At 42.2% G+C, this 26,041-nt stretch overlaps 1 protein-coding gene and 1 long non-coding RNA gene across 11 annotated transcripts in view; both read right to left on the reverse strand.

The window, feature by feature from the left end:
- The window catches only part of TANC1 (tetratricopeptide repeat, ankyrin repeat and coiled-coil containing 1), a 253,872-nt gene that overhangs the window by 73,374 nt on the left and 154,457 nt on the right, over positions 1-26,041 (reverse strand). For 6 of the 10 annotated variants that reach the window (XM_055572465.1, XM_055572471.1, XM_055572468.1 and 3 more), the window contains 3 exons: positions 22,653-22,757; positions 6,820-6,950; positions 5,613-5,799 (listed from right to left, as the gene is read on the reverse strand). In XM_055572465.1, coding sequence (XP_055428440.1) covers positions 5,613-5,799; positions 6,820-6,950; positions 22,653-22,757 — 423 coding nt within the window. The remainder of the gene's footprint in view (positions 1-5,612; positions 5,800-6,819; positions 6,951-22,652; positions 22,758-26,041) is intronic. The other 4 variants (XM_055572469.1, XM_055572467.1, XM_055572473.1 and 1 more) reach the window with 2 other exon arrangements.
- Positions 8,176-10,548, reverse strand: LOC129646398 (uncharacterized). The gene is made up of 2 exons (XR_008711903.1): positions 8,906-10,548; positions 8,176-8,784 (listed from the first exon to the last, which is right to left on the reverse strand). It is a non-coding gene; the product is annotated as an uncharacterized LOC129646398 (long non-coding RNA).

The following is a 26,041-nucleotide window of genomic DNA, read 5'->3' on the forward strand; positions in this document are numbered from 1 at the left end:
AGGAAAACTGAGTTTTGTGTCTTTCTCTTCATCCAATATCCATCCTCTTTCTTTTGAAATAGCCCATTTCTTTGAAATAAATACAGACAAACATAAAATACTGATCATATGAACATACATAAAAATCAAACAATATATTTAAAGCAAATAATGCTTTAAGTCATTATTTTCAGTGACTTTTTAAAATCAGATGGGTTTTTACACAGATTCGAATGAATACACATACAGGCATATTATACTTTACTGGACTTTGCAGAAACTGGTGTTTTTCAAATTGAAGCTGTGTGGTAACCCTGCATTGAGTAAATCCAAGCATGCCATTTTTCCAACAGCATGTGCTCACTTCATATCTCTGAATCACATTTTGGTAACTCAAAATATTTCAAACCCTCTACCAGCAAAAAAGATAACAACTCGCTGAAGGCACAGGTGATGGTCAGCATTTTTTAAGAATAAGGTATCTTTTAATAAAAGTATGTACCTTTTCTTAAGTATAATGCTATTGCACACTTAACAGACTACAGTACAGCGTAAACAACTTTTATACTCATTACGAAACCGACAAGAGTTCAGTGACTTGTTTTATTGCAACATTCACTCCACTATGGCAGATGGGAATCAAGCCTGCAATATTCCCAAGGTCAGCCCGTACCTCACTTTTTTCTAAGCTGGGGTTCACAGTTTATGACTTTTCATTTGTAACAGTTGGAAGCCAGTTATATTCAAGAGAGTGTCACTAAGAAAAAAATGTTCTTCCAGTCATGGAGGAAATACCTTTAAAAGCAACTTCTTTATAAAGTCTTCCTTTTCAACGCAAGTAACTGAAAAGCTGCTTCAAGTGAATGAGTACAGCTGGTGACACATTTAGAGGTTCTCACATTGCAGATGTGAAAATCAGACACTAACGTCTAGGTAATGTCAATAATTTTAATATGCTAAGAATAAGGAATTTTACCTTAGGGACAAAAAAAAGATATTGTAGGGAATTCAGTTAATCTCATCTAGCTTAGACAGTATTTCTACATGACAGAATTATTAAGCGTCTAAAGAAGTTTATGTTGGGAGAACGTGGAGGTCCTGAAATAGGATAAAGCGAAACTGCACAACACAGTGAGGGTGGGACAGGAGGTGGGGAGGCTTCTGCTGAGCCTTGGCCTCCACAGTTTGCTGCTCTTTAGTTGCTAAGTCGTGTCTGACTCTTTTGCAAACATGGACTGCAGCCTGCCAGGCTCCTCGGTCCATGAGATTTCCCAGGCAAGAATACTGGAGTGGGTTGCCATTTCCTTCTCCAGGGGATCTAAGAGACTGGAGATGTTGTTGTTTTTAAGCCACTAAGTTGTGTCTGACTCTTTGCGACCCCATGGACTACAACATGCCAGGCTTCCCTGTTCTTCACCAACAATCTCCTGGAGTTGGCTCAAACTCACGTCCATTGAGCTGGTGATGCCATCCAACCATCTCATCCTCTGTCATCCCCTTCTCCTCCTGCCCTCAATCTTTCTCAGCATCAGGGTCTTTTCCAAGAGACGGGAAGGGGTCCAATAAATTCCTCTACTGGTCATTGGCTTGCCCTTTCTCCTACTAAGCAATTCCAAAAAGAAATTCTCTTCATCTGCAGTATATCAAAACCAGTAGAAACAGAACCCAGGCCGGGCACCCTGTGGCAGCCTGAGAAGGCTGTCTGGGCATGTGGGAACACAAGCTTCCCTTCACAGCATCTGTTGGTCAAAAATATTTAGACTGAATAGTATCAGCATGACTGAAGTTGGCTTAAATAAGGGGGAGGTTAAGGGGGAGGTTTGGGAATTTTTAAGGATGGCTTAGCACTGTTGTAAGTTTCCTCTAAATAGACTGTGCTAATACTATACATGGAACTCAGGTCTGAGCCCTGGATGGGAGCCTACAACTTCCGCAAAGTTTGTAATGTCATGACAGCCGTGCACTCTTTACGCCAGCCCACCCCCAAGCCTTTGCTATTCTAGCCTGAGCTCCATAGGTTGACGAGTCTTAAACAACTTCAAATGGAAGATTAAGTGGAAAGCCTCTTCCGCCCTTCTCTAGGCCCTGTGTAACTTGGAACATGAATCTTAACCAGCCTGTTTGACAAGCAGCTGCCGGGCCTCCCAAAGCAGGAAGCCAAGATATCTCGCTTTCATCTCTGCCCACTGGGATCGCTGTGTTCTTGAATATTTCACTCTGTTGAACAGTTAAGATGCCCAAAGGTTGTTATTCCCAGGCTACACCTTATAAAGACGGACATGTTCTTCACGCTCCACCCCCAGCAATCACCAAACCACAACTGAGTCACAGATGCCTGCTCCCCAGAGAGGCGACAGAACCTGCATACCCTGTTATCAATTCAGGAGGAAGCTCTTTCCTCCTCTGGCCCAACCACGCCCACCTTTTCAAAGAGCTGTGGCTAGGTCTGCTGGAGAGGAAAGGTGTTTTTTTCCCTCTCCCTATCACACCTCCAATGTGTCCCTGGCAACAGGCTCCAGTTCTGCAGGTCTGAAGGACAGAGGACAGAGGAACCTTGTCACCAGCACAGCGTCTCTCCCTCTCAGCCACCTACGGCTCTGGCTCCCTAAAGGAGCTCAGGGAACCAGGCAGGAAGCACAAACTCCTGCACCAGGGGGTCTTCGCTGAAAGAAGGACTTAGCCACCACCTCCCACTTCCTCCCACTTTCATCTCAATCGTCACCATTTTTCACGTTCAGCTGAGTTAAGAGAACACGTTGACCTGAGTCAAGGAATGAAAGACATCCTCAATGATATGAAATGAGCTGCTTCACGACTAGACACAGCTTACGGTACAGATGGCACAAAAAGACCTGACGACGCCGACTGGGAATGGGAATCCCACACAGCTTCTCTAGAAACCATCTAAACCATTCCCTCCTTCAGTGAAACTTGACAGTAACCATAATTCTCTTTCCTTAACTTCTCATTCCCAACGCCATGCTAGGAGCCCAGTAGATAGCAGAACTAAGATAGATGAGACCCCCTAACCATGTGGCAAGTGAAAGTCACACAAGTCGTATCTTACTCTTTGTGACCCCATGGACTGTATGGTCCATGGAACTCTCTAGGCCAGAACACTGGAGATAACAGTAAATAACAAAACAAGAATAAGTAAACTGAAAATATTGAGGTATACGGACTGCACATTTTAAGGGCACTAACCATTCTGGGTTCAGTGGGGACTATATTAAATCAAGTACTAATTGAGAGCCTTCATATTCCTGCAATTCAATCATTCAATGATAATACAAAAAACAAACGAGCAACTTTTCCCTCTTTAAGACACCTTTAAAACTGCAGCAATATCTCTTAATGGGAAAGAGAAAGAGTCAGAGAATGAACGTGGGTCGTTTTCTGTCATTGAAAAGTTTTCTGTCAAAGCAAGAAACTGGTTTGGTTATAACCAGAGGCTGTGATGTCAATGCCACAAGACAGAATGAAGAGAAAAAACCTATTAAAAAAATAAAAATAAAAAACTAGGACTTCTCTGGCGGTGCATTGGATAAGAATCTGCCTGCCAATGCAGAGAAAACAGGTTCAATCTCTGGTCTGGGAAGATTCCACATGCTGTGAAGCAACTAACCCATGCACCACAACCACTGAACCTGTGCTTTAGAGCCTGCGAGTCGCAGCTACCGGTGTGCTGCAGCTATGAAAGCCTGTGAGCCCAGAGCCTATGCGCCGCAACAAGAGAAACCACTACAACGAGAAGCCTGCACGCCACGATGAAGAGCAGCCCCAACTGCCGCAACGAGAGAAAGCCTTTGTGTAGCAATGAAGACCCAGCGCAGTCAAAAACAAATCATTTTTTAAAAGATCTGTAGTACTGGCCAATTTCCTGAAAGAAGACAAACTCTGAGGAGGAAAGCGCATTGCAGAAGAGCTAAGAACACTGTAAAGAAAGTCATCTGGCCATCACAGAATCAATACCAGAGATCCATCAATGGTGGACACTTCAGAGACAGACGGGACATGAAAACAGGAGTAACACTGGGGAAAATCTGTTAGACAAAATAGCAGGTGGGGAAGCAGAGTTAAAAGGGAATTGGAAGAATGAGCTCACTGGAAGGGCTTGAAGTGGAGTGAAGAGAATTCAGACCTGCTACAAAAACCAGTCACATGAAACTTCCAGAACGAGCTAGTCTGCAGAGACAGAAAGTAGATCACCCAGTGAGTAGGTCTGGTGTATGCAGGGAAATGAGGTGTGACTTCTAAGAGTACAGAGTTTCTTTTTGAAGTGGTAAAAATATTCCAAAATCAGATTGTGGTGATGGTTGCACAATTCTGAATAAACACAAGCCACTCAAAGGTTTAAACGGATGATACTGTGGCATGGAAATTATATCTCAATGAGACAATTAAAAATGAAACAAAAAACCATTGAAAATCCTGATCCAAGAGAAAACAGGGAACAGGCTTGCCTTCCTCTTGCTGTGGGGCCCCTCACAAGAGCTGTTAAGGGGGCGACACCAAGAACTTCATAACCAAGTCCAGCTATCTCACGTATCTTCTGAGGCAATCTCCAAAATACAAACTGGATGAACCTGCAGTTTGGTTTTTCAAATTACACATGAAAGAAATTGCATGTGACTGAAGAGAACAAAGAGCTCAAATGTCACTGCATTTGGTTACATATTAACGTGGAAGGAAGTGGGGCTCCTTCCAATAATAAAACATAAAATATCCCTCAAAAACATGCACATCACTCAGCAGCAGAGCAAGGGCTAAGCTGCAGGAGGGCACCAGGGTCAGGCAGCAGCATGGCCTGAGAGCACAGGAAGCCGGAACAGCCCACCCCCAAGGCACCAGGCTATAGACCAGGACGCACAGCCACCCAGGCCCACCTGCAGAAATGCAAATGCATTCCTTCTGGGATGGGAGGTAAAAACAAGGGCTCTTAAAGTCCCTGGTTGATTCTATTGTGCACCTGGGACTAAAACTACTGAACTCATCAGAAGCCTTACTCACGATTTCCTCAGAAGTAGTATGCAAAGAACTCAATTAAACATTCTCGTCACCTAGCCAACCAGCCTAAGAGTCACGACCATACTCTGCGTCTCCAATCAGCTCAGCACATCCACATGTACTTTGCAGGCATGGATGTGGGTGTTGGGGGGCGGGGGATGGATTTAGAACCTCCAGGCCTCCAGACAGTAGTCAGATGCCATTAGAAGAAACAAAAGAACAAATACATAGGCATAAGTGGGAAGATCAGTGACCGTGAGATCTGGCTGGGAAGACTTCTCAATATGCAGGGACTTCATTGTCCTGTGGTGTGTCCTATACAGACCCAATACCCATCAAGTGGATTAGTGACAAGGGAAGATTTTTTTAATGTCACAGGCCAGACCTGATGTGGAAAATTTTCTTACCACGTGAGTCCAGGGTTACCAAATAAACACGAAGGAATATAAAAGCCAATGTTTCAACCGCTCAGCTGTCCGTGCAAGTGCTATCTGCAAAGGACAGGGTAGTCCGGGCAGGCTGACCTTCACAGACCGCACACGCTAAAACCCTCTTAAGAAGAGCCTGGTGAACACTCTGGCTGAAATGCATGGAGCCATCACATGACCGAGCAGTGAGCATCTTACCTATAATTCCACTGTCCTTGCTTTCCAGGGTGGAGCTAGGGCTGCTAATGGTCTCACAGGGACTTTTGTTGGCTGCCGTCTTGCTGACACAGCTATTCAAGGTTGAGCAGGGGCTATCGGTGCTAGGAGAGGCGGTGCTGCTTGTAAGAGTGGAGCAAGGGCTGATGCCTTGGCTCAGAGCTGTGCACTGCAAGATGAACGGAAGGAGGAGTTAGCGCGTCTACACACCCCTTTGTAGCTTCATGGTTTTAGCATTAAAAACAAACAAGAAAATGGAAAACAGGCTTTCTTATTTACAATCCAGGGATCTTAATATATACGGTCTTCCAAAATCTGAGAGAGAAATCTCCCTTAGTTCTGTTTGCCTCCCTGTGATCTTTTTTCTTAAGAGGGCAGTCTTGGAAATAATTTAGTGGGAATGAACATTTGTAAAGCAGAAACAGCAAACAGGCAGACTTCCTTTCATTTAAACTCTGCAGAAGACAAATGGGTTCTTTGACCTCTGTGTGGAAAATCTGGGAACTCTGTTTTTGTAATGTATCACGAGCACCACAACCTGATTCAATTTTTGGAAGATTTATGGGCTCTGCGATCCAGGGAAGGAGACTGGTGGCCACTGCGATCTCAGTCAACGCCTGACACCCTCGTGGAAACCCTCGAAGGGGCAGAGGCTCCAGCCCCTCATTGTTATTCAAAAGTATACTTCTCATCTCGGATGTGGGTGGCTGCCGTTCCCTAGGAAGGGGAGTGCTCTTCCGAAGATGAACCTTTTGATCTTATTTTATTTTGTTTCCACTCATCTCCTATAAATCTTTTCCTCACCCCACTGACCCTCCAAAGTCTCAACCAATTAAAAAAAAAGCACAGGAAAGTGCATACCAAAGCAGCCGGATGAAAAGAATGGTGCTATAAAGATAAAAGTAGAATTCCTAAGGAATTCTCTCGGCCACTTCAATTCAGTTACTCTTCTCTGGGTGGTGACCAGAAGGTTAATGTGGACATTTTTGTAAAGTCTGTACCCTCTGCTTCTCCCCACTCCCTACTACAAAGGTTCACAAACAAACTGTTGAAATGAATTTCAATACACAATGGCCCAGACTCATCTGGTCTGAACAACAACTTCTCCACTCGGGGAGGAGGCAAGACGATTATGCCGTCATTCATCCTCCGAGCAGATATGACATGCAGTGTCTTCCTCGGGCATTACCATGGTTTCATTTTTTTCTTCAATGGTTATGTGTGTGGCACTTGGGATCCCTTCTCCCAGTAAAAATCCCAGCCTTGTCAACAGTTCTTGAGCTGCCGGCGAACAGCTCGATTCATTATCGGCCTTTGCTTCTGGAACAAAGAAAGAAAACAATGAAGACACCCCTCTCAGGAATTTCAGTATCACATCTGGAGGACTTGGCATTACAGCTGCTTGTCTGGTGCTTTTGTGTATTTTTATAAAATGCACAAAGTTTGACAGTGCTGCCTGTCCCCTAGCAATACATTCTAATTAAGAGACTGTGACAGGTTAAGAAAACGGTAAAAGGGAAAAACCAAATGCACAGGGTGAAATTGTTGACCTGAATCTAAAGGTACAGTATCATTATCTGTAGCAAGTCCTATTTCCATGTCATGAGGAATGGGTACCTGAGACACCAAAGGCAGAAAAAGGCCTCATCTTATTCTTGAAGGGCACCATGTGTCCAATGCCCACAGAAGGCTGAAATAAAGGAAAACCCAAGTGGCATGCTGGCAGAGTCATCTGGATGCTGGGGGAAAACTGAAATGCAAGCTCTCATTAAGCAAGGCAGGGGCACAACCACGTCAGTCTGTGCACACTCCACAGGAGTGCAAGTCAAAACCAGGATTCAAACCCAAGGGTCAGTCATCAGGGATCCATGCTGAAACAAAGATCTTAAGTCCCAGTAAACTGTGTCCCAAGAGACAGGACCCAGGAGTACACCCTGCTGTCCACGAGGAGACATAGAAAAACTGGATGTGCTTTCAGCACGCTGTTCATAGTAATGCTGGAAGCATGTTCCACCTGACAGTCACAGGGCATGTTTGGAAGCCATGCCTTCCTCCGGTCTCCTTAAGGTTGGTCATCATGCTTTGTGCACTCAAGAGAATTTTATTGTTGGATTTAAGTGTTGAGCTGTAGATTAATCTTGTATCCAAACTCTAAGGGAACTTAATGATGGTCGACAAGATGATATTCACTTCATTCCAACACCTCTCTAACAGTTTTAAGCCAGCTCAGCTTCCATCAGGGAATGAAATAATGTATAAAGCAACTGTGCTTACACAGTTAGAACTTAACAACAACAAGCAACCTGCAACAGTCATTCATCTTCATGTTTTGTTGTTTTTTGTTAATTGTCTAGGTACCTAGATCCATACATTCATGAACCAATGTCCCTGGATGTGGAAATCTGCAGATAATGGGTAATAGGTTATAGAAACATAAAATGAGGAAAAATAAAATCTGAGATATTACCTTTGACATACAGGATCATCACCAAAGTTCAATGCTAACTTTGCCTTTTGTAAGAAAATACAAAAGACAATATAAGCAGAGCTGAGAAAGACCATCTTTATTATTCTCACCCACATTATCAGTTTTGCTAAGTCATGCTTGCAGGATGGTAGCTACAAGGGAAGTTAAATCAGTTGTATCCTCAAGGAAGGAAAAGTACCCCGGCCCTTGCCTGCTCTCAAAAGCTCCCAATGTTTAGGGTGAGAACAGCTGTTTCCCAGCCTGGATATTCTTTAGTTGCTGTAGCATACTGCAGGGGTAAAATTAACCAAGACTTGATTGTTGTGGGTTGAAAGAGCCCTGATGTTTCTGGATCATTTGCGATAAACTCTTAACATGAAAGAGCAGTGGCCCCAAGCCAATGACAGGGGTAAGGGAGCCACCCCAGGGCGGGCCAACCACACCCTCAAAGCCACCCTACAGAAGATTCCTTCCCACCACAGATCTCCAACCACATTCTGACTCTTAAGATACATGGGCACTGGTGAGAGGAAAGCAGGAACCCAACCAAATCAGCATAGTCCAGGCACACCCAAGGGCCGGGCCACTTCAGAACAGGATCCGTGCCGCCCTCCTTGCCCTTAGGCTCGAGCAGAGCAGCCACTTTATCTTATGTGGCAGCTGGACTGGAGGGAGAACAGGATGCAGCTGGAAAGAGGAAGAAGTGGGTGAGGGGCCAGAACTCAGCCATTTCCCTACTCCACACCCCCCTTTCTTTTCAACAGTCTCTACACTGTGACCCAATTGTGACTTGCCCCAGAATGTCTACCTTCTGGTTCAACTTGAAACACTCTGAGGAAAGAGCCAGAAATGACTCCCAGTCGGCAGCTGCTGTCACAAAATTCACTCTGTTGACAAACAGGACCACAACCGTCAACTTTGAGACCAGCTTCCTATGTAGGTCCTGCAGCGGGGTGGGTTAGGATAGCAGATTCACACCAGACTGTCAAGGTTTTCAGTTTAAGTGTGTGTGTATGTGTGTGTGTGTGCGCGTCCACACACAAATTCAAAGACAACTAGTCATCCAAACTATCCCCCTTCAGGCAAGCTGGGGAGCAGTGGCCATCGCAGTTGCCCAGATACACAAAGGACATCCAAATCCATCATTAACTGTTCTCTTAACTGTGCAACCTGAACTCTGTTGTTACCAAAGCTCCAAAACTCTACCCGGGTTTGAGATGAACGGACAGATGTTCTGTACTGTAGTTTTGGCATCTATTAAGCCACTGCAATTTTCTTTCTTCCAAAAGCTTTCCAACTGTCTTTTCATCTTACTCTTTCTACTAAAGTGTCATCCTAGCGACCTTCTCCTCAGAAGTCCCCTTCAGCCTGAATTCCTTAATCCACATCAAGCTGTCTTCGTCTTTCCTTCCCTAATGCACAGGGCCCTCTCTTGCTGAACTTTTCGTTCTGGCAGAAGGACTCCTGGGTGAAGTATGACAGGGCCGTTTTGGGGAAGATGAGCTGCCTGGGAACACACACTGATACACGTGACTATGAAATGGAAATGGATTTCTCCTTTCATAGTCAGTCACCAAATACTGAGATGTGAACAGTCAGAAAGAATTTTCTTTGAGCTAACAATTCCAAAATGACTTCCACACCAAAATCCAAATGGGATACTCCAGATGGTCTATTTCCATTCATGTGGTTAATACTAAATCACTTATCAATTATGGGTTACCTTACCCAATACAAATGGGCTGAGGATTGGAGAGAAAGACCTCATCTCTTAGCAATGCTCTGCTATCTCATACATGTTTTGGGTTGGCCAAAAAATTTGTTCAGGTTTTTCTGTAGCATCTTATGGAAAATCCAAACAAACTTTTTGATCAACCCAATAAATATCCAACACATTTATGATGGCTGTATCTGAAGCTGAGAGAGTAATTAGCCTCACACTCCCTAGGATCCCATAGGTAAGCTGACAGCGATTGTCCTCCCAATAATGTACTCAGGCAGTCCTTGCTTTCAAACCATTGTGGAATAATCATGTGGAAAAAGCAAAGAGGATTTCTTCAATCACTCCCTGCCTGGCTCCTTCTAACTATTCACACTTATTGGATCACATTTAGGGCACCAACATCCAGGTATGGTCCACAAAGTGACTGTGTCCCCAGTTACCACCATCCTAACTTCAAACCTGTGTGTGCCCCTTATAACCATCCCCTCTTCCTTCCCTCCACAGGCTCAGAGGAAAGGACTCTACACTAAAGCTATTCTGGACTCCTTAGTGGCTGAGCCTCTCCAAACCTCAATTTCCTTATCTTGGAAGTGGCCATCATCCATTTCTTTTTGATTGTGAAGTTCAAAACAAATATGAGAAACACCTAATAAACTAAATATCTCTGAAATAAGACACCATATCAAAGGTGATCATTATTTCTACCAAATTTAACACTAAGAGCCCACTTTCTCACTATTATTACTTCACTTTCTGTTTTCATGTGCTGTGTTTAGTCAACTGCTCAGTCGTGTCCGACTCTTTGCAACCCTGTGGACTGCAGCCTTTCAGGCTCCTCTGTCTATGGGATTCTCCAGGCAAGAATACTGGAGTGGGTTGCCATGCCCTCCTACAGGGGATCTCCCTACCCAGGGATCGAACCCAGGTCTGCCGCACTGCAGGTGAAGACTTTATCATAGGAGCCACCAGGGAAGCCCGTGGCTCCCTATTTATATTTAATGTGCACATGTTTCTCTTACATAAAAATACTTTTCTATTTAGAATTTTCCTGCCTTAATTTAACTGTTTCTGAACTCACTATCCTTTCAAAACAACAAATTCCCTCCTTTGGCTGAGTATCAAACTGTTCCAACTTGGCCCACATCTACTGCTCATTTCCTATCTAATAGTTCCCTCTTCTTAAAGCCGGACTCTACTAGAACTGTAGAGGTCCTTCAGGATTACCAATGATCATGCCACCAAGAGAAGCCATTTCTCCCCTCCTCCTCCTCCACAAACTCAACAGAGCACTGAGTGTTGTTGATGATGTCTGGCCATTCACTAGCATGTAGTCTAGAACCACTGACTTAATATCAGTTTCTAAGACAGTACTTCTGATCCAGGCTGTTAAATGCCACACAGCCTTGACTGATGTTAAATCCCTCCCTCTCTGCCTCTACCCGTCCAGGACCTGCTTTGTGCTAAACCTGGTGCTGTCCTTGCCTTCTCCACAAACTTTTCCAGTTTCTTTCTGGTTGCTCCCTCTCCTAAGCCATCACCAGTCCCACCTCCTTGAATTTCCAAAAATATTATTTATAGAGGAGCATCTCTCTAGGCACCTGATCTGGTTCTGTCAATAACGGGTTTCTAGTCTGCAATATGAAAACACAGTTATCATATTGTTGTTCAGTTGCTCAGTCGTGTCCAACTCTTTTCGACCTCATGGACTGCAGCACACCAGGCTTCCCTGTCCTTCACCAACTCCCGGTGCTTGCTCAAACTCATGTCCATCGAGTTAGTGATGCCATCCAACCATTTCATCCTCTGTCGTCCCTTTCTCCTCCTGCCCTCAATCTTTCCCAGCATCAGGGTCTTTTCTAATGAGTCGGTTCTTCACATCAGGTGGCCAAAGTACTGGAGATTCAGCTTCAGGATCAGGCCTTCCAATGAATATTCAGGACTGATTTCCTTTAAGATGGACTGGTTTGATCTCCTTGCAGTCCCAGGGACTCTCAAGAGTCTTAAGCACCACTATTCAAAAGCATCAATTCTTTAGCACTCAGCCTTCATGATTCAACTCTCACGTCCATACATGACTACTGGAAAAACCATAGCTTTGACTAGACAGACCTTTGTTGGCAAAGTAATGTCTCTGCTTTTTAATGCACTGTCTAGATTTGTCATAGCTTTTCTTCAAAGGAACAAGTGTCTTTTAATTTTATGGCTGCAGTCACCATCCACAGTGATTTTGGAGCCCAAGGAAATAAAGTCTGTCACTGTTTCCATTGTTTCCCCATGGAAACAAAGTCTATTTGCCATGAAGTGATGGAACCAGACGCCATGATCTTAGTTTTTTGAATGTTGAGTTTTGAATCCATGTGCATTCTTTCATTCTCCTCTTTTGCCTTCATCAAGAGTCCCTTTACTTCCTCTTCACTTTCTGCCATAAGAGTGGTATCATCTGCATATCTGAGGTAATTGATATTTCTCCCAGCAATCTTGATTCCAGCTTGTGCTTCATCCAGCCCAGCATTTCACATGATGTACTCATATCCATATAAGTTGAATAAGGAGGGTGACAATATACAGCCTTGATGTACTTCTTTCCAAATTTAGAACCAGTCCATTGTTCCAGGTCCGGTCCTAACTGTTGCTTCTTGACCTGCATATAGATTTCTCAGGAGGCAGGTAAGGTGGTCTGGTATTCCCATCTCTTTAAGAATTTTCCACAGTTTGTTGTGATCCACATAGTCAAAGGCTTTAGCATAGTCAATGAAGCAGCAGTAGATGTTTTTCTGGAATTCCCTTGCTTTTTCTATGATCCAACGGATGCTGGTGATTTGATCTCTGGTTCCTTTGCCTTTTCTAAATCCAGCTCGAACATCTGGAAGTTCTCAGCTCATGAACTGTTGAAGCCTAGCTTTTTTTGAGCATGACCTTGCTAGCATGTGAAATGAGTGCAACTGTGCGATAGTTTAACCATTCTTTGGCATTGCCCTTCTTTGGGATTGGAATGAAAACTGACCTTTTCCAGTCCTGTGGCCACTGTTGAGTTTTCCAAATCTGCTGGCATATTGAGTACAGCACTTGAACAGCATCATCTTTTAGGACTTGAAATAGATCAGCTGGAATTCCATCACTTCCACTAGCTTTGTTTGTAGTGATGCATCATAAGGCCTACTTGACTTTGCACTCCAGGATGTCTGGCTCTAGGTGAATGATCACACCATTGTGGTTATCTGGATCATTAAGATCTTTTTTTGTACAGTTCTGCATATTTTTGCCACCTCTTCTTCTTATCTTCTGCTTCTAGATCCACACCATTTCTCTCTTTTATTGTGTCCATCTTTTGCATGAAATGTTCCCTTGGTTATCTCTAATTTTCCTGAAGAGACATTATCATATAAGTTATCTTTAAGTTTTTCATCTCATGCATCCCATACTAAAACTGTCACCAAATCTTACCATTTCCTCTTTCAAAATGTTTCCTGAATTAGCCTTTTTCTCTCTGGTCCTCATCCTCTTCAGTCTAGATAACAATTAGACTCTGAAGCAATTTTCTCATCTATTTTTATTTTCTCCTTCTCCAAGCTGGTGGTTCTCAAATTTCTGGTGTCAGAGCTCACCTTTAAAAATTAAGGACTCCAAAGTGTTTAGGTTTATGTGGATTATGTCTATGATATTCATCATGTTAGAAATTAAAACTAGGAATTTAAAAATCTATGTTAATCCATTTTAAGTTAAAAATTACATTAACAAATAACACTTTTAGAATAACAACCATATTTTCAATTTAAAAAGTTACTTAAGAATGGCATTGTTTAAATTTTTGCAAATTCTTTTTAACATCTGATTTAGTAGAAGACAGTTGGATTCTGATGTCTACTGTATTCAATCTATTGCGAGAGGTTTGGGTTGAAGCATGTGAAGAACTGTGGCTTCAGAGGGCTTTCTTTGGGAAAGGGAGGAACCTCTCCAGTTAATTACAGATATTCTTCTTTGATACCACCCCAAAACTTGACAAGTAGCAATTTCTTAAAGGTTAGTTCCAGTGTTGACTCTGAATCTGAATCAATGAACTTTCTGTGCTCTGTTAAAAGAAAATCCAATGGTGTGTTTTATGCTTCAAATGGATTTTACCCATGCAAGATTTTGTAACACCACGTATTGGGTCATTTGGAAAATACTGGTTTTGCAGCTCTCGCAAGTGTTGACACATTTTATTATACAACACCAAAATATCACATTCATTAACATCACCACAGATCTCAATAGAAAAATCCTGAGAAACCATCACACTCACTGTGACAGGTGCAAATTCCCCCAAACCTAATTTTCACTCAAAAGGTCAATTTTTATCACTGGCAACTAAACCCTGCCAGGTGTGTTGTTGTTGTTGGTTTTTTTTTTCCATAGAAGTGACATGCTCATTTTGTTCCTTTTTGAGAAAATATATGCAAACTACCCAATTTGGAGTAACTAAGATTTGTCAGGAGTGCTTTCAAGTAAAAATGATGTTCCCCGTTTTTTATTTGAATGGCTAGTTCAGCTTGCAATTCAATCACACATGTGCTTTCCCTTCAGACAGCCATCAAACTTCAGCACACAGTAGACACACTTTCTGCAGACTTCCAATTTCATCTCACCAGATATTTAAAAGGTGGGTATTCAAGGGTCAGGGCTTAAAATTCATCATTTTGGGGGCTTCATCAAGGACATTTTTCAGTGAACTATTATTTCTGATGCAAGTGGGTGGTGGTTAAAAAAAAAAAAAAACACACCCATATGCAGCCCTAGAATAATAGCAGGTGTCCCTACCCTCACATGTGCTAAGGCATTGGAAGTTTTACCAACAATTGCTCTTGCACCATCACAAATGTCAATGTAAAAGAAATGGAAATATCAAGTGTTATTATGAAAAGAGCAGTGACTTCACAGACCCCTGAAAGGGTCTTGGGGATGCCTAGAAGTCCATGTACCACACTTGCAGTCTTTAAATGTTGAACTGTACTAAATTCTCTCTTTAAAATAACAAGTAAAATCGTAATTGCACATACCCTCATCCTACTAACTGATCTCTCATCTTCCATTACTTTCTCAACTCTTTTGGGGTAAAAGAGATGTGGTTTACCCTCACCAATTCTATTTTTTTATCACATACCCACAACTTAAACTCATTCACTTGCCCAAGGCTCCTGAGACAGCCATATTAGGCACAGTAACTTTTTTTAATGGTCCATCTCCTTTTTTGACTTCCTTGTGTATGTGTGTATATATACGTATATATTTTTAATCGACGTATAGTTGACTTACAATATGTTTCAGGTGTGCAACAAGGTGATTCAGTTATACAAATACACATACATTATTTTTGAAATTATTTTCCATTATATGTTATTACAAGATACTGACTATAGTTCCCTATGTTATACAGTAAACCTCTGTTGCTTGTTGCGTATCTATTTTTTAATTAGAAATCTAGCATTCTACTCATACTAAGTCAAACAAATGGTATCAAAATATCATAATTTTTTAGTTTAGGCAAAAATTCATAAGTTTTCTAAGATATATATATTATAGATACTTATACAAAAGTTTTTCTACTACACTTGATAAAGGCTTGAGAAAGAACATTAAAAAAAAAAGAGATGGAGAAACTGAGAACATAAACTAAATGAAATGGTAGCACTGAATATGAAACAGAAAAGTGAAACAAACTAGATAAAAGTAAAAGATCATCACACAGTCCAGATGTTTTTAAACATAACTGCTCACTAGAAACATATCTGGAGCTCTGGAGAAAAAAGCATACCTGAGCATTTGTATTTTTCAAAAAATTTCAAGATAACTGTGATACACATCTGGATTTTTTAAAGTGATATGGGTTTTTCTATTAGATCCTAGCTTTGGTGAGATAGAGGTCTATTATTTTTCTGTTGACCAATAATAGTTACATCACCACAAAAGTAAAAAATGTTTATCAGTTTTCACAATCTATGGCCAGACAAAAAATAAAAGATAATTACAATTGAAAGCCATAATGGGGATATGACTAACAATATAAAATAATTACATACAATTTGGGGGGTGTCAAGCAGAGTGATATAAGTGGAAGTGCACATGTTTTCATCCACCCACTCTGTTTTTTGGTTGGTGCATTTAATCTATTTATATTTAAGGTAATTATCAATACGTATGATCCTATTACCGTTACCTTATTTTGGGCTTACTTTCTGTAGGTCTTTTCCTTCTCTTGTGCTTTCTGCCTAGAGAAGGTCCTTTAGCATTTGTTCTAAAGCTGATTTGGTGGTGCTGAATTCTCTTAACTTTTGCTTGTCTGGAAAGCTTTTGATTTCTCCATCAAATCTGAAGGAGAGTCTTGCTGGGTAGAGTATTCTTGGTCGTAGGTTCTTTCCTTTCATTACTTTACATATATCATGCCACTTCCTCTGGCACGTAGAGTTTCTGTTGAGAAGTCGGCTGATAGCCTTAAGGGAGTTCTCTTGTATGTTATTTGTCATTTTCCCTTGTTTTAATATTCTGTCTTTAATTTTTGTCAGTTTGATGACTATGTGTCTCTGTGTGTTCCTCCTTGGGTTTATCCTTCCTGGGACTCTCTGTGCTTCCTGGACTCGGTTGAATATTTCTCCTTTCCCATGTTCAAAAATTTTTCAGCTATTTTCAAGTATTTCCTCAGGTCCTTTCTCTCTCTATTCTCCTTCTAGGACCCCTATAATGTGAATGTTCGTGCATTTAATGCTGTCCCAGAGGTCTCTTAAGCTGTCTTCATTTCTTTTCATTCTTTTTTCTATATTCTGTTCTGTGGCAGTGATTTCCACCATTCTGTTCTCCAGGTCATTTATCTGTTCTTCTGCCTCAGTTATTCTTCTACTGATGCCTTCTAGTTTATGATCCATCTCTGCTTGTTTGTTCCCTAGTTCTTCTAGGCCTTTGGTAAACATTTCTTGCATCTTCTCAATCTTTGCCTCCATTCTTTTCCCAAGATCCTGGATCATCGTCACTATCATTATTCTGAATTCTTTTTCTAGAGAGTTGCCTATCTTTACTTCATTTAGTTGTTTCTCTGGGATTTTATCTTGTCTCTCCATCTGGGACATAACTTTCTTCTTTTTCATCATGACTAGCTTTCTGTAATATGGTTTTTGTTTTAGCTGCTGTGAGACTGTGCTTCTTGCTGCTTCTGTCTACCCTCTGATGAAGGAGACAAAGAGGCTTGTGTAAGCTTCTTGATGGGAGGCACTGGAGATGGGAAAAACTGGGTCTTGCTCTGATGGGCAGGGCCTTGCTCAGTAAAGCTTTAATCCAACTATCTGCTAAAGAGTGGGGTTGGGCTCCCTCCCTGGTAGTTGTTTGGACTGAGTTTTTCCCCAGCCCTGGGTTCTACAGGCTCTATGGTAGGGTTAATGGCTAACTCCAACAGAGTATACACCAAGGGGGACCTTCCAATGCCCCTGTCCAACCCATGCCTCTGCCCCTGCCGACCCACACCTCTACAGGAGGCCCTCCAACATTAGCAGGTTTTTGGTTCAGTCTCCTGTGGGGTCACTGCTTCCCTCCTCTGGGTCTTAGTGCATGCAAAATTTTGTTTGTGCTCTCTAAGACTGGCATCTGTATTTCCCTCAGTCCTCTGGAAGGCTTATCATCAAATCCTGCTGGTCCGTAAGGTCATATTCCCTGGGGATTGCCAGTCCCTTTTTAGGATCCCCAGGCTGGGAAGCCTGATGTTGGGTTCAGAACCTGCACAATAGTGTGAGAACTTCTTTGGCATCATTGTTCTCCAGTCTGTGCGTCACCCACCCGGTGGATACGGGATTTGATTTTATCACGATTACGCCCTTCCTACCTCTTGCTGCAGCTTCTTCGTCTTTGGACATACGGTATCTTTTTTTGGTGGGTTCCAGTGTCCTCCCATCAATGGCTGTTCGACGGCTAGTTGCAACTTTGGTGCTCTCACAGGAGGATATAAATGCCTGTCTTTCTACTCCACCATCTTGAACCGGAAGCCTCCTGTATATTTTTGACCTTGGCACATATTCTGTCCTCCAAGGAAGGAAGTAACAACTTTCACATCAGATAGAAGGGAAACTTATGGATACTGTGTGGTCTTGTTGGTTTTTCTACCCTTTAGCTGTGCTTCTTCCATGTTATTCACAGCTCAAGAATAAAATATCAAAGGTTTTTAGGGCTCTTCTTTCAGTGACCTTTTTCCTAGTGTTCAGTTCAGTCGCTCAATTGTGTGTCCAACTCTTTGAGACCCCATGGACTGCAGCACTCCAGGTTTCCCTGTCCATCACTAACTCCCAGAGCTTACTCAAACTCATATACATTGAGTTGGTGATGTGATCCAACCATCTCATACTCTGTCTCCTCCCACCTTCAATATTTCCCAGCATCAGGGTCTTTTCTAATGAGTCAGTTCTTCGCATCAGGTGGCCAAAGTATTGGAGTTTCAGCTTCAGCTTCAGTCCTTCCAATGAATACTCAGGGCTGATCTCCTTAGTGTAATACACCCTGTCTCATCACATCCAATCTAGGCAAAAGGCTACCCAGGTTTCCTCCTGAACTCTAAAGCCCCAGTTTTATTTTTCCAGCTATTCAGAGGACATCTTTGCCTGGATGTTTCCAAACCTCAAACTCAACACGCCTGAAACCGAACTCAAACCAAAATGGACAGGTACTTCTCTTCCAGTGTCCATTTAATATAGTCTCAAAACTCTGAAGTCAACATCTTTGTCTCTTACAGCTTCCATGTCCTTGCAATCTCTTGGGAACCTTCCTACCCCTCACTTCTTTCCTGATCGTGTTCTGTGGATAATTTGAGATCTTAGTCTCTCACTTAACTATTGAAATCATTTTCTAACCATTCTCCATGACTGCAGTCCCCTTCCTGCCCCCACTCCATCCTAAACTTCGCTGACAGGTGAATCTTAATGCACAGGACTCCAAGCAAGTCTTTCCTGGCACAGCATCTCCATCTGCACTGGATTTGTCACACAGCTTAGATTAGTCAACACTACTCCCCCGCCCCCATACTATAGTTACTCTGTATATATAAGTCTTTAATCCCTGCCCAGACTCTAAGGCTCCAAGAGAAAAGGATCTATGATTGAAAAGCTATCTCAAATAGCATCCAACACAATTCTTTTCACAGCACAAGAATTTTTTATTCAAGGAAATGCAGAACGAATGGCTATTCTACTCTAGTCTCTGTTCCACTGCACACATACCAGGGATGTTTCCCCTTCTATGCTTCTATCGAGCTAAAACCTTATTCAACCATTGGTCAAGTAGTGCAACACCATTCTAAGAAGCTGGAATTTAAATTAGCAGGAGCAAAGTTACCTCTCGGGAAAGCAAGAGCAATGTAATCAGGAGGGAAAAAAAGTCATGTTTTCTTTCTTAAACTGAGTAGTGGGTAGACAGGTATCATATTCTTTATACCTTTTTCATTCTCTACATCTTTTTGAATGTCTAAAAATAGTCATCAAAAACATAAGGTATCAATATTTACTGAAATATATCTAAAAAAGGATTCACTCCTCCCAGTAAGACAGTTCTGCATTTCATTATTCTTCTGTTTCATATGTTAGTTCTACTTGCTAACCAGATGGCTAGAAAAAAAGTTTCATCATATTTTGGATTGATCTTCATCAAATAATGACTCATAAGACTAAAACTTTTTCACCCTTTCCCATCAAAGCTTGCTCAAGTAGCAAGGATAGATCGAAGCAAACCTAAACAGATTATGGCTGCCCCGAATGCCCCGAATTCCCCGAATTCAAGAAAAACATAGCTGTGAATCCTATTACAGTTAAATAATCCTCCCTAATTTATCTGTTTTTTTATTTTCCCTTAAGGCAGAGGTATTGTTCTGTGGGTGGCATTTTCCCCATAAACAATATGTTGGCCTAGTAATAGGAAGCTTATTTGTGAAGAACTTACTTTATATATAAGCTTATTAGGATCATTTGACAGGAAAAAGGGGATTATATTTTGTTTGAGGACTAAGAAAAAATGCTGTTTTTCCAATATATTTAAAAATACTGAATAAAGTAGAATCTTTCCATGAAAAAGTTTGCAGGTTAGTGTAAACTTTAATAAACAGGTTCTTTGCTTGTAACAAAAATGCTCACCTGCCATATCATATATTCCACTTCCCAGATGGCTAAAATATGCAGATTACAAATACAACTGTTTATAAATTAATGGATAAATTTCAAGTGCTCACTGATTTTGTTTTACTTTAAATTTCAGAAAGCTAAGAGTCAAGGATTTATGGAGCCACACAACCATAAAGCAAGGCAGTTTAGTCTGGGAAGGGAATTTCAAACACCTAGGAATAACCTGATATTTCACAAATCCATGAAAAATTTCAAAAGCATTTCACAAGGGGCTGTTTTCAATAGTTCGTCAGACTAGTGAATACCAAAATGCTATTACTGACAGCATCCAGAAGAGTGTCTTAGAGACTTTTTTTTTTAAATGCCCAAAGGAAGTATGTAAAGTATACGCCCAAGGTTTAAATTAAAACTTAAGTGATACTACTGCTCTGAAAGCCTAGAAATTAGGATTTAGCTCATCATGCATCTGTACATGTTTGAATGAATACTCAGACTCACTTAAGTTTCCATTTGCTCCAGCTTTGTCTTTAGATTCAATGACCTGGACATAAAATTTATACTTTAATATGGCAAACTTCATTAACCCCACAGAAATGTAAAGGATTCTATGGGGAATTCCAAAGCATGCCATCCTTTACTAATTATCAAGCTAAATTTTGTTAGGCAACCACCTCTTCATCAACCAACAGATAACTCTGATAGGGATCCCACCAGCATCACGGCAACCCATGAAAAACTACATGCCCACAAGCATGAGCTACATCCTTTTCCCAGACACCTAAAAAAGAGGAAATGTACCCTGCCTCTTAATTCTAGGCAAACTTCTGGAAATCCCTGGTATGTGTTCGCAGCCCAGGTATGTCACAATGTCAGTCCCCATTGAGAAGGATGAGCCTAAATCCAAGAGCAAGGGTCTCAGGAGTAAGCGTGTCTGCAGACTGCTGGCTACACCAGCAACATCAATCACCGTGCTTGAATTTAGCTCAGCTGGCAGCCAAGCACAAGAACACCTTCTCCCCTAAGAAAGTCAATTCTGCCTTGAACAAGGGGAGAAGAGTTGACAGTGGGAACTATTTATAACCTCATTTCTTTGCCTAACAAAAACCCTAAAATTGTCCTCATTCTTACCCCAGGGGGAGTCCTAAATGCTAGACAGGACCTCAACAGGACTCCCGCCCATGGAACAAGGGGTCATATCATGGAGTCTACACCAGTCAAATGCCAGGGGCGTAACCAACCAGGACTCCACAGGCAAATGAGGACAAGGGCAGGGGTTGGCAGGCTTAGTCTGAAATGGGCAGACAGCTCATAAACTCAGATTATTGATATTCACTTCCGAGGAACAGGTTTCCATTTTCTTTTTGATACCCAGAATAGAAATGAGAGAACAGATCAGCCCACAGACCCCAGGCACATGTGAATTCACAACCAGGAGGGTCCTCATGTTTGCAGGTTCTCTGGCTGTTCTAACCAGGCAGCACCACGGATCCTCCCCTCTGCAAGACCACACACCGGGCGCCCTGCCCCTCCCCAGCACAAATCCTAGTGTGAGTCTCTCCCAGAAGCCAAATGACTGCATGCCTGCACAGAAGGAAAAACGGTGGGGCTGTTGGTCCCACCTCGGCCCCCACCCGCCCCGAACACCTCTTTCTGATTTTCATTTTCTGCCAACCCCTCACTCAGCTTATTTTTAACTTTACTGTCACCACCACCCCACTCCATGTTCCTATCACATTTTACACTTCATACCCACTCCCCACTATGCCCTGGCCAACGCATGAAATGCACACATGGTGGCAGAAAATAAAAGGAGAGCTGTACTCTTTCCCACCCACAATTAGAGAGACAAGGATGCCATTTCTTCTAAGGTGGAAATACAGGTGAAATACTCTTCTCTTTCATCATTACTACATAAACTTGTGTCCATAGTGGAGGTACAATAGGCTTCTCCACATTCCTCAGAATTCTTAATCGTGTGTTTCTGCAGCAAAATAGGATATAAATTCAAAATACACAAAGACTTTAGAGTTGTGAGTTGGGGAAACACCCCCGCTGACAGGAACAAACAGGTCCATTCTTGAATCAATTAAAAAAATAAAGTGCTATTAATATATCTATGAAATGCTAGAGCTTTTGTCTGTTACATGTATTTTCAGATAGAAGGAAAAAAGCAAAATATAAAGTGTCTTCATGAAAAGGTATCAATCAATTTGGAGGGTTTTTTGGTCTCTACTTCAACATTCTCTAAAGAAAAACTTTTGATGTTGAAAAAAAGTAAGCAGCTTTCAAAAGCTACCAAGTGCTTTTACGAAAGCTAGGTATTATAAGCTTTGTCCAGCTACAGTTTCAGCTTTTCAGCCAAAGCCTATTGTTAAAATATTCTAAAACATTGGAGAAATAAAAAAATAAAAATCTTGGAAGCAGTCTGCTGGCTGGCTTTTTATATCCCCCCATACTGGGGAGGTCAAAATTGATGGGAAATAAGTCTCAAACCTTAAACAATGCATATGCACCACTATTCCTACACTGTATACAATCTAAAGAATTCACATTAGCTAAACAGATCTCTCTAACTGCCCAAAGAAAACCACTTCCCAGATATATTCAGTTTAGCGAAGGATTCCCACAAGAGGCACTCAAGTTTCCCTCAAAAGTGGAGTGTCACAGTGTAAAATCTTTAGGGGGGGAAATCATGGCAAACATATCCTTACCATTCTCACTGGGCTCTGCTGGCTTGGGCACGTCTCGGAACGGGATTATGACTGCATCTCCAGGCACTCTGGGGCTTTCCACATACTTGGGCTTCCTGACAGGACCTGTAGCAGGGAAAGATCTGAGTGTGTCTAATTTTTTCCAGCTGCAAACAAAGCTTCAGAATGTACAGTGTGTGTCCTTACCAGAACCCAGAGATGCCTAAAGAGCCAGCCCCTTCCCCTCCCGTGAACACACACACGGTCATTTCAGTACAGACACGACAACGTCCAGACTGGGCTGCCAAAGAGATGGGTGGAAGCTCGGCTCGCAGAATGTAAACTCTGACAAAAACAAAAGCAGCTCTTCTGCTATGCAGCCTCTACAGCTGTCTTTGGTGTATGTCACGGAAGTGATTTTGACATGTTCGGACCTGGGCGGCTCGTGGTGAAGGATTTTTTTAACTTGGAATTTGTCTCTAACTGGGACCAAGACGATCAGGTTGCCTGGTACCTCCCCAAAGTCAGGAGGCAAGGATCACAAGCCGCCAGGCTGTAACATCAACATGCTCTGCGCAGCCATGGAACGCAGGCGTTTGATCAGCCTGGTGACACATGGCAATTGTGCCGGGCAGGAAAGACGGCTGCTTTCTTGGCAGCTGACATAGAAGAGGGAAGGCAGAGCAGTCAGTCCAGCATGCAATTCGGGACACAGAGAGCCTGTTAATCATCTCTCTCACCACCTCTTCAACCCCAACTTATCATCAGATAATCTGGAATTCTGAATTAGGCTACATGAAACCATCACACATTGCTGGTGGTAATGTACACGTGCAGTCACTTTGGAAAACAGCTTGGCAGTTCCCAAGAAGGTTACACATATGGTCCAATAAATCCACTTCTGTGTAAATATACATTCAGACAACAATCTGTACATGGATGCTCTTAGTAACATTATTCATTAACAGCCAAACGTCCATCAACTGATGACAACAAAATGTGATATACTTATCACGGGGCAATAAAAAGGAAGTACTGATTCATGCTAAACATGGGCGAAGCCTGAAAATATTTTGCTCAGTAAAAGAAGCTAGTCCCCAAAGACCACATAATATATGATTCCATTCAAATGGAATGTCCAGAATAGGCAAATTTACAGAAACAGAGTATGAATGGTTACCAGGGCATGGGTAACCATGTGCAGGCTTGTGAGGTGATGGCTAGGGTGATAAAAATAATCTAAAATTGGGTTGTGGTGATGGTACAAAACCTTGTGAATATACTAAAAACTGCTGCAGTGTACACTTCAAATGAGTGGACTGTATGGTATGTGAATTATATCTAAATGAAGCTGCTTTAAAAAAAAAAACAAAAAACACTGCCTATTCGGTCCAGTCCTTTCAAACATCCCACTACACTTTGGTCCAGAATCATCCACTTGACTCTTGTTTTCCTTGGTTGCCTTATACTTAAAGTGTGCTTTTAATAAACATTTCACATCACGAAGAGAAGCAGGGGTCTACAGTTCTCTCTCCTGTTCAGCCCTCAGACGCAGCCTGGCTCCTCCCAGGACCTCAGCCTCGGCGCTGCACACTGACGGGGGAGTCAGGCAGAGTCCGAAATCCTCCTGTGTCAAACGTCTCATGCATCTGAGAAATTCTATTCAGAATGTGGTTTATGGTGAGACATGCTGCCACCTAAAGGTTTACTGCAAAAGCGTCTACACTACTATAAAACTAATCTACTTCCCAGCCAGTTATAACGTACCACAACCGAAAATAGGCTACAAGATCAAAGAAGCTTATAGAGCTTGACAAATAGGATATCATTTCAGACTTTAGAAATCATGATTCCAAAATGACTAAAGTAGTAGTTAACCATATGGCTGTCTTCATAATTGATTTAACCCTGTTAGAAAGGGAGTTTTTCAATTAATTTATTTATTTGGCTGCACTGGGTCTCAGCGGAGGCCTGTGGGATCTTTCCTTGTGGCATGCGGGCTTAGCTGCCCTGGGGCATGCAGAATCTTAGTTCCCTGACCAGGGATGGAACCTACATTCCTCTGCATTGGAAGGCAGATTCTTAACCACTAGACCGGCAGGGAAGTCCCAGAAAAGGACTGTTTTTAAAGGTTGAAATGGAATGGTTACTGCAGATGGGCAGAAGGAAAGTAAGTGGAAAATGTCAGCTATACAACGGTACACAAAATACAATTCAGATTTTATTAAGAATACACATCTATCCATATATAAATATGCATGAAGGGAAAGACTGAGGAGGAGAGGGGAAACAAAGATATTTGCTGTGATCAGATCAGATCAGATCAGTTGCTCAGTGGTGTCCAACTCTTTGCGACCCCATGAATCACAGCACGCCAGGCCTCCCTGTCCATTACCAACTCCCAGAGTTCACTGAGACTCATGTCCATTGAGTCAGTGATGCCATCCAGCCATCTCATCCTGTCTTCCCCTTCTCCTCCTGCCCCCAATCCCTCCCAGCATCAGAGACTTTTCCAATGAGTCAACTCTTTGCATGAGGTGGCCAAAGTACTGGAGTTTCAGCTTTAGCATCATTCCTTCCAAAGAAATCCCAGGGCTGATCTCCTTCAGAATGGACTGGTTGGATCTCCTTGCAGTCCAAGGGACTCTCAAGAGTCTTCTCCAACACCACAGTTCAAAAGCATCAATTCTTCGGTGCTCAGCCTTCTTCACAGTCCAACTCTCACATCCATACATGACCACGGGAAAAACCATAGCCTTGACTAGACGAACTTTTGTTGGCAAAGTAATGTCTCTGCTTTTGAATATGCTATCTAGGTTGGTCATAACTTTCCTTCCAAGGAGTAAGCATCTTTTAATTTCATGGCTGCAGTCACCATATGTAGTGATTTTGGAGCCCAGAAAAATAAAGTCTGACACTGTTTCCACTGTTTCCCCATCTATTTCCCATGAAGTGGTGGGACCGGATGCCATGATCTTCGTTTTCTGAATGTTGAGCTTTAAGCCAACTTTTTCACTCTCCGCTTTCACTTTCATCAAGAGGCTTTTGAGTTCCTCTTCACTTTCTTCCATAAGGGTGGTGTCATCTGCATATCTGAGGTTATTGACATTTTTCCCGGCAATCTTGATTCCAGCTTGTGTTTCTTCCAGTCCAGCGTTTCTCATGATGTTCTCTGCATATAAGTTAAATAAACAGGGTGACAATATACAGCCTTGACGAACTCCTTTTCCTATTTGGAACCAGTCTGTTGTTCCATGTCCAGTTCTAACTGTTGCTTCCTGACCTGCATACAAATTTCTTAAGAGGCAGATCAGGTGGTCTGGTATTCCCATCTCTTTCAGAATTTTCCACAGTTTATTGTGATCCACACAGTCAAAGGCTTTGGCTGTGAAGGAGACAGCAACTAGGAA

Source organism: Bubalus kerabau, chromosome 3, assembly GCF_029407905.1.
Source record: "Bubalus kerabau isolate K-KA32 ecotype Philippines breed swamp buffalo chromosome 3, PCC_UOA_SB_1v2, whole genome shotgun sequence".
NCBI classification, from domain to species: domain Eukaryota; kingdom Metazoa; phylum Chordata; class Mammalia; order Artiodactyla; family Bovidae; genus Bubalus; species Bubalus kerabau.